This window comes from Glycine soja, chromosome 15, assembly GCF_004193775.1.
Source record: "Glycine soja cultivar W05 chromosome 15, ASM419377v2, whole genome shotgun sequence".
NCBI lineage: Eukaryota > Viridiplantae > Streptophyta > Magnoliopsida > Fabales > Fabaceae > Glycine > Glycine soja.
In genome coordinates, this window is record NC_041016.1 from 5,758,103 (window position 1) to 5,767,394 (window position 9,292).

The 9,292-nt window shown below is 34.1% G+C and overlaps 1 protein-coding gene across 1 annotated transcript; it reads left to right on the plus strand.

The window, feature by feature from the left end:
* Positions 1 to 529: 529 nt before the first annotated feature.
* On the plus strand, positions 530 to 3,789 carry LOC114386962 (eukaryotic translation initiation factor 3 subunit D-like). The gene is made up of 2 exons (XM_028347046.1): positions 530 to 2,340; positions 3,398 to 3,789. The coding sequence occupies exon 1, from the start codon at positions 640 to 642 to the stop codon at positions 2,335 to 2,337; it is 1,698 nt and encodes a 565-aa protein (XP_028202847.1). The 5' UTR covers positions 530 to 639; the 3' UTR covers positions 2,338 to 2,340; positions 3,398 to 3,789.
* Positions 3,790 to 9,292: the final 5,503 nt, after the last annotated feature.

Sequence of the window (9,292 nt, forward strand, 5' to 3'; positions counted from 1 at the left end):
TCTATTTACATATTATAATGTTTTATTAATCATATTATCTTTTTATATATATATATATATATATATATATTAATTTGGTACGTAAATCTAAATTATATTATCAATTAAAAATTAAAAGAAAATAAATTATATACTAACAATTAAAAATTATTTGCATTATCATTAAACCCAATTTGTAATTATAAAGAAATAATAATTTTATCATTTGAATATAATTTGAATTATATCCTATGGTTGCGCGATGTGAACAAATCATTATAGGATTGCAGTTTTTTATTTTCTTATCCTACTATGCTTTTATCTTATTGTATTATATCATGTATCATATCTTGTCAAGTAAATGAACCCTTAATATTTTTTAAAATTTGTTTACAAAACCTAGGCTTCTCAATAATTTCATTGAACAGGTCAAAATATTGTGGGCCTGATCAAATTAAGCCCTTAGGTAAAAACGAAAACAATCCACTAACTCAGAGCCCAACCCACACATGGTATGCGAATATAAGAGACATCGCAAGGGCAAAGACATAACAGAAAAGAGAGTATAAAACATTATTCTCGAATTAGGGTTTTCCACTGATCTCCGAGCACACACCACTACTCTGTTCCTCAGATTCAACACCACCTTGCGTGGCGCCAATGGGAAAAGCCTTCGACATCGGAGCCGTTCCGTTCAACGCCGACGGGTGGGGTCCGCCGGACAACGCGACCTCAGGCAGCAACAACAACAACCTCCCTCTGAACGTCCCCTTCGCCCCCTTCTCCCGCTCCGACAAATTGGGCCGCATCGCCGACTGGACCCGCAACTTCAACAATCCGACCCGCTCCAAGAACCCCGCCGATGCCGTCTTCGACTTCGCCAACGACGACTCCTTCCCCGCCTCCGCCGACGACGACGCCTCCTTCCGCCTCGTCGACGGAAAGCCCCCGCCGCGCCCCAAATTCGGCCCCAAGTGGCGCTTCCAGCAGCAGCGCCAGCTCCCTCAGCGGCGCGACGAGGAAGTCGAGGCCAAGAAGCGCGAGCAGGAGAAGGAACGAGCCCGCAGAGACCGTCTCTACCACATGAACCGCTCAAACCCTAACCAACAGCGCCGCGAAGCCGCCGTCTTCAAATCCTCCGTGGATATCCAACCCGAGTGGAACATGCATGACCAGATCCCCTTCAGCACCTTCTCCAAGCTCTCCTTCACCGTTCCCGAACCCGAAGACCTCCTCCTCTGCGGCGCCCTCGAGTATTACGACCGCACCTACGATCGGATCACTCCCAAAAACGAACGCCGCCTCGAACGCTTCAAGAATCGGAACTTCTTCAAAGTCACCACCACCGACGACCCCGTCATTCGCAGACTCGCCAACGAGGACAAAGCCACCGTTTTCGCCACCGACACGATTCTCTCCACTCTCATGTGTGCTCCCAGGTCTGTTTATTCCTGGGACATTGTCGTTCAGCGTGTGGGGAATAAGCTCTTCTTCGATAAGCGCGATGGGTCGCAGCTTGATTTGCTCTCTGTTCACGAGACCTCGCAGGAGCCATTGCCTGAGTCGAAGGATGACATTAACTCTGCTCATTCGTTGAGCGTTGAGGCTGCTTATATTAACCAGAATTTTTCGCAGCAGGTGCTTATTAGGGATGGGAATAAGGTTACTTTTGATGAGGCTAACCCTTTTGCGAATGAGGGTGAGGAGGTTGCTTCTGTGGCTTATAGGTATAGGAGGTGGAAGCTTGATGATGATATGTATCTTGTTGCGAGGTGTGAGGTGCATAGTGTTGTTGATGTGAACAAGCAGAGGTCGTTCCTTACTTTGAATGCGTTGAACGAGTTTGATCCTAAGTATTCCGGTGTGGATTGGAGGCAGAAGTTGGAGACTCAGAGGGGTGCTGTGTTGGCTACTGAACTTAAGAACAATGCGAATAAGTTGGCTAAGTGGACTGCTCAGGCTCTTTTGGCGAGTGCGGATACAATGAAGTTAGGGTATGTGTCGAGGATTCATCCCCGCGATCATTTCAATCATGTGATTTTGGCTGTGGTTGGCTATAAACCCAGGGACTTTGCAGCACAGATTAATTTGAACACGACGAATATGTGGGGGATTGTGAAGTCTATTGTGGACTTGTGCATGAAATTGAATGAGGGGAAGTATGTTCTTGTGAAGGATCCATCTAAGCCCCAGGTTAGGATTTACGAGGTTCCCGCGGATGCGTTTGAAAATGACTATGTGGAGGAGCCACTTCCGGAGGATGAACAAGTTCAGCCTCCAGCAGAAGGCGCCGAGGGGGGAGAAGCAGCCGCTACTACTAATGATGTGGAAGACAAGCAGATAGATGGTCAAGCTTAAAAGGTAATTGTATCGAATCTGGTTCATACTCTAGTTGGTTTTATTGTTATTATAGATGCTTGTATTTTGTGCCCTTTTTCTGGGGTGGGTTATGAGAATGCGTATGCTCTGCTCTTAATGCTCTGTGACTCTTCCATTGCTTTTTAAGATGACATGGTGTATTATGTTGTTGTGTTAGAGGTCATCGTCGTATATTAGTTTTCCTTTAAATAATTGGTGTTGCTCATGTTGGTTTTAGTCCATAACTTTCAAAAAGAATTGCGTTGTCTACTGAGGCGCTCGAGTCCTTATTTCAAAACCTGAATGTTCCAACAAGTAGTGTTCAAAGATCATTCTAATCACCTTGTTAGTATTAGAAAGTGGACAAGTGCATTTAAGTTGCTGGAAAGTTTGAAATGGCTTGCTCAAGTAAATAAGAGGCTATAATTGATACTTAAAGCTGTAAAATTCCCTGAATTCCTAGTGATGAGTTTTGCTCTCTAAAGTGGACTGTCTACACTAGGAATAGGTCAATCTGGGGTAGAATGTATTATGCTCCCCTCCGGTCATTGTTATTAACATATACCTGTTTTAGAGAATCAGCTAGATATTGAGTGCATCCTTGACTGAAGACGAAAGAGAACATGCCATGTAGTTATTTAACATTCTATAACTATTAAGTTTGGTAGGTGTAAATGTGTAATAGTTTTGCTGTTGATGGGGGTGAACTTGAAGTGACCCATGACTTAGTGTTTCATTTGATAGCTAGAAAATGCTTAAAACACGCAGGTCATGTTGGCGCGAGGTCAGAACCATTTTTTATGTGATCACCAATGATAATCAAGTAGTAGTATCTTTTATGTATTCTTATTTCATTGTTTTAAGACTTTAAGTTGGAATCCTTCATCCCTCTCAATATGTTTATCGGTGAAACATAGTCATTTTCTATTATTAGGTTTTAGAAGATTATTGTAGATTAATGACCAATGCGTGCTGTTTAATGTCAGTTTGATATGCAGAAGTCATTGTTATCTCTCAACAGTATATATTCGTAGATGACGTTTTTTTTCGATCGTTGCAGGTCAGATGTTTATTGGAGTAGATGTGGCCGTTCATTTGTGAACAGATCGCACTCAGAATAATTTTCTTTAACACTGCTTTGTCGGCCAAAATTTTGCAATGTGATGTTCCTTTGGACCAAAAGTTTAAAGCAAAACCTGAGTTTTTTTTTTTTCTTTCTATGCTACAGCTGTTTATGATTTACAGACCTTAGCATATTTAAGTGGAAGCACCAAAGCAACATCTTTCAAAATTGTATTTGGGCTTAGGGTTATTATTTTATGGTTTACAAATTTCCATGTTGGCAGAGTGATGTTGAGATTCGCAAGCTACAAACATTAATTTAGTTTGTTATAGTGCGCTCTATTGTCAACGACCAAATTAGTATGATAAAAACATGCTTTTATTTCTTTATTTTTGGTCTGAACTGGCTTTGTTTCTAGTAAGTGTAGAAATAAGCAAAATATTAGGAAATTAAAATTTACATTAAGTAATGTAAATAAATCAAGAAATTAAGAAATACGTGATTTTTGTTATTACTCTCCTTCAAGCTGGTGAATAAATAGGTATCATATTTTTTTCAGTCAAAAAAATATTTTTCATTTTTAGTTTGAAAGAAAGATTTCAAAACTCTCCCATAAGGTAGTGAAAATGGTAAAGGAAAAAGAGGGCTCTGCTCTTAAAAAAGAGAAGGATTTGGGTAGAGTTAAGCAAGAAAAAAATTAAAGATGGAAGTGGCTTTTCTGGGTTTCGTCTCAGCCTGCCTCATGTAGATGTCGTTGGAGAGGAGGAACTCCAGGATGCAGAAGGAGCGCACTTTAAGGAGATCCTTGGCGGCAAAGATGATGATTTTTTGCTATTCTGAAGAGGAGGAGGAGTCAGAGATTAAAGTAGAAGAGCGAAAACTAGGGTGCATCTTTCATTCTTTCAGAGAGAAAACGAGAAAGAATTCGAAGGCCATGGAAATCAGCAGTGGTGGTGAAATTGTTCGGAAAGAAGATAGGGTTTAAAGCCCTTGAAGCTAGACTGAAACAAGGGAGACATTATCTATAAGAAGTTAGATATTTAAACAGTTATGAAGGTAGAAAAAAAATTCATTCTTCCTTTAATAGATTTATGGATTCGTCACTGGTTATGCCTATGCTACATGGCATCCTTTAATAAAATTTATATTTATTATAAGTTTAAAAAATGTTGTATGCAACAATTCCGAACCTTAAGGGTGGATTGTTTGATTTAAGAATTCAAAAGAACTTCCACATATCATTGAAAATAATTTTGAAAAAAAAATCTCAATTTCCAATCATTTCTATATGTGGAAAAAAAGTTCAAAACCTTGGTTTCAGGCTTTCAGCTTTTTATAAATTAGAGTCTCATCCTAACCTCATAGTGCACAACCATCTCTCTCATTTCTATATCTCACATGCACACTAGAGTAGAAAAATGGCCAAAGCCTTGACATTATTCTTGCTCCTACTGAGCTTTATCACTGTGTTTGCTCAAGAGTTTTCAGAGTTGGTATCTCTTCCTCGAATTGAAGTTCTACCACAAGACCACCATTCTCCAACTCCTGCACCTCATCCTATTGAGAAACCAATTCACTCCCCTAAACAACCACCTGTTCACCCTCCACACCACTACAAGTCTCCCACTCCTACACCTCATTCCCATTCACCAACTCACCCCTCACATCATCATCGTCATCACCACCATTCGTCATTATCCGATTCATGCACCTCATCCTTCAGTTCACTCTCCTAACCATTCACCAGCTCATCCCCCATATCACCACTACCCCACTCTTGCACCTCATACTACTCATCCACCGGCACACCCTCCACATCACCATTCTCCAGCTCCGACTCCTGCACATCATTAAAAAACCCTATACTTTGCAACGTTGGACCTCTGATGTTTGAGCACAAATGTCACCAATAAAAAATAATATTTGTTATTTAATTGATATATCTTCCATTTTTTATTGTTTCGGGGATGGAGGCTTATGAATCTAAAAGTTGTAATGATGCAGTTCAATGCTTAAATTATATTGTAATAGATTTTATTGGAAATGAAAGGATTTAATATAGAAAATGTGTTGTGCTAGCTTTGAATATCCATTTTTGAAAAACAAGGCTTTTGTAGCGAATTTGCTTAAACATTCATCTCATATTTCTTGTATGGGAAAATTTTGGGGAAAATGCACGTTAAATACTACTTTGTTAATGTTTTCGTCACGTATCACCATACCAGAAGTTTTAAAAGTATATAACGTGCGTTTTCTCCAAAATTTTCCACCCGTGCAATTAAACCCTAATCGCACAAGATAAAGCGAAGTAATTGCTCGAATTCAAATTTGTTCTGCGGTGACCAAAATAGATTGGTTTGGTAGTAACGAGTTCCTGCACGTTTTGGGTTGGACAAATTTTTGAAGCGGCGTTTCATTTTATTTTCTCCGCATTCTCAAGAGCCTCGAAATAATTTCCCCATATTTTTCATTCTGCTACTTTTTTTTTATCTATTGAACTTTCTGCAACTAGTCTCGGAGAAGTAAAAAAAATTGATTTTGGGGGTTATTTCTTTGGCTAATGTCTGATTATGAGAATTTGAATTATTTATTTTGGAGGGATTAGGTAGTAAAAAAACAATTCGATGCATGATGTTTGTAAAAGTGAAAAGTTTATTTCTAATATACACGATGATAACTTGTTATTTGTCTTCTTTATGAATTAATGAGAAAATGTCCAACATTCAGCGTGGAAAGTTGACTTATTATTAAAGGAAGGATAGAATCAATTGTGTTTCTCAATGTTCTTAAGAAACGATTTTCAATAATTCACTTTTAGTGAAATGAAAAATAAGTGTTGGTTAGAAAATTGGTATTTTTAGAAGAAATAAATAAATAAATGAAACAGTGTATCAATAAAAAGGAGAGGTGTAAATACGAATACCCACAATTTATTAGGCTGGATTGAGTCATGTTATTGGGTTAGATCGAATCATATTAGTGAGCCTTTATTGCACTGAATAGAACCATTGTTTAGTGCACTTTTGCTACTAGCACCTCATACATTTGGGAATGTGAGATTGGACTTTCCATTGACACACCCATTTCATGCACCTTCATTATACTTCATATGAATAGGATGCAACGTAGTATCAGTAAAGCCAAACAAGGCACAAGGAGGCATAAAGCGTGACTCAGAATGAGGATGGTTTTAATTCGGCCTCTGTTAGTCAATGCCAAATATTAAACCCTTTTTGACTCTTTTTTACTTTGTGTCACGACATCGGCCCCACTCCTGGGTTCTCTAAAATTCCTAACATCACCATTTGCAACACCCAGCGTAACTTTTGTGTATTACGCGTCAAAATTAAAAATAGTAAGGTATTAAAAATATGTTTTAGAACTTCTTGCACCATGATGATTTTGGTTTTTGTACCTTTTATAATTAGTGAAAATTATTTATTTTTATAGAAATTATGATACTAGGTGAGAGATGAAATTTTGTCAATGATAAAAGAATAAGGGCCATAATTATTATTTTTAAAAATACAGAAACTAGGATATAAGACCAATTTTGGTAAAAAAAAACCAAAGAATTGAAAACACATTTCACCTAAATTTAAAATATATAAAAATTATAATATATGGTAATAATTTGTAGAAAATTGACGTTATGACTTTTATGGTGTTCAAATGAAATAAAGTGTATCTTGGTCCAATATTTCCCATTTAAATTGTTGAATGTGAAAGAGTATTGATAGTTGCGAGGGCCATTTTTCATGGTGGTAATTTGCAAAAGGTTAAAAGTGTTGGGTGTGTGAGAGTATTGAGTGTGAGAAAACAAAGAAAGAGAATATATGAGGGATATTTTAATATTTAATTCTTTCTTTTATATTAGAAATATTTAATTTAAGGCATATATATATATATATATATATATATATCAAATGAAAATTTTTTTATTGTGAGAAATGATCAATATTTAAATTTAAATAGTGAATATTAAAAAAAACACTTGAATTTTAAGTTGTATATATATTTATATTGTCTAAATTTATAATTCACAGTTATCACAATAATCATATAAACAAAAAGTTATCAGAATAATTAATTGTTCCACTTTTTTTTTAAAGACACTAATTGTTTCACTTGATACACATGCATCACACTATATTGCTCCCATTATATACACACACAGTAATTTTTACCCTTTTTAAAAAATTTAAATTATGATTTTGTTTTCAAATTTTTTATGAATTAACTGAATTGTATTGTTTTAAATTCTCCCCTCTTCAGAATTCATTAATCAAGGATAGTAAATTTCAAAATCTACCAAATTACATTAAATTTCTGATTTCAGAACCTTTTAAATCTTTTCATCTTCTAAAATTTTCCTAAATTCTCATTTTTAGCAAACAAATAATATTTGAGATTTTATATAGAGAATAAATGACAGGACGATATATTTATAACAATAATAAAATTATAAAATTAAATTTAAATTAAAAGTTATTAAATTTCCAAAATTAATAATTAATCATAACATAGAGATCCAAATTTTAATTAGAGAAATACTAGCAATACTCTTTTAGATCTTCTCTTTCTATGATTCTGTACGTGATTAGTTAATATTTATTAAAAATGATTGTTTTTTTGAATTTTATCTCTCATTTAATGATTTTTTTCTCTGATTTATATTAAATGAGAAGTAAAACTTATAAAAATTAATTATTTTTAATAAATTTTAATCAATTATAAAAAGAATATTTGAGAGGGTGTGTCAAGTAGAATTTCACTAGCATTCTTTTTGTATGTAAAATTTTTATTATTATTATTATTTGAAATAACATGTTATCCCGTAACTTCATAAATATAATTTTTCAAAAAGTAAAGAAGTGAAAAAAAAATACGGAATTGGTATTTTGAGGATAAAGAAATACTATATGACTTAAGTTGTTGTTGAAAAGAAGAAAAAAATGATTATTCCTCGTACTAGAATGATTTCTTTTTCTTTTTTGGAAAATAAATATCATTAAGATCTTCAGTGGAAAAATTGGATTTTCTTGAATACCAAAACCATCATCCCTTTGACTAATTAGTCATATACCATATAATGAAATAAATTATTCTAGAATTATTTTTAAAGACATTAGCAAATCTAATTTGATTGTAGTATAATTGTTTTCCCTTGTTTGACAGTCTGTATCAATCATTAAAACACCATGTGTAGCATAAGAAAGTTGAATATAATCAATATATACTAAGGCTTTGGTCAGTTTGAATCTTTTCAATTCTTTCAGCAAAATTTTCTCTACAATAAAAATTAAAAATGCAGGTGAACATATTTTTCTCTCCATCCATATCTATTTCTTTTGAATGTCCTCTTTATACCAAACAATGAATGATGTATAATAATAATAATAATAATAATAATAATAATAATAATAATAATAATAATAATAATAATAATAATAATAATAATAATAATAAACAATGAATTGTGTATAATTAAATAAACATTTTCTCTTTCCTTGCCTTGCTGAATGGTATACCAAAAACATAGACCCAGACAACGAGAGGAATTTTATTAAATTAATATTTTAAATTGACTTGAAATGCTTATGTACTTATTGCTTAGAAATTTTGTTTTAAAATTAAGGTAAATTTTATTTGAAGATATTAAATATAGTTGAAACGCATATTTAAATTATTTTTAATAGCTGATCTTAAAGTAAAATTCTTAATAATAAGAAAAATAAATTCTGGAAATTTGTCTTAATGCAAATTTTCATCAAGCATAATTTAATATATATTTTAAAACAATTATAATAAGTAAAAAAATATTTATGTTATTATTTTAAAACAATTATTAAAAAATTAAACAATTTTAATATACATAATAATTTACAATTG

What these genes read in the sequence shown, in the direction of transcription:
- LOC114386962 (XM_028347046.1), top strand. Translation starts at nt 640, where the DNA reads ATGGGAAAAGCCTTCGACATCGGAGCCGTTCCGTTCAACGCCGACGGG.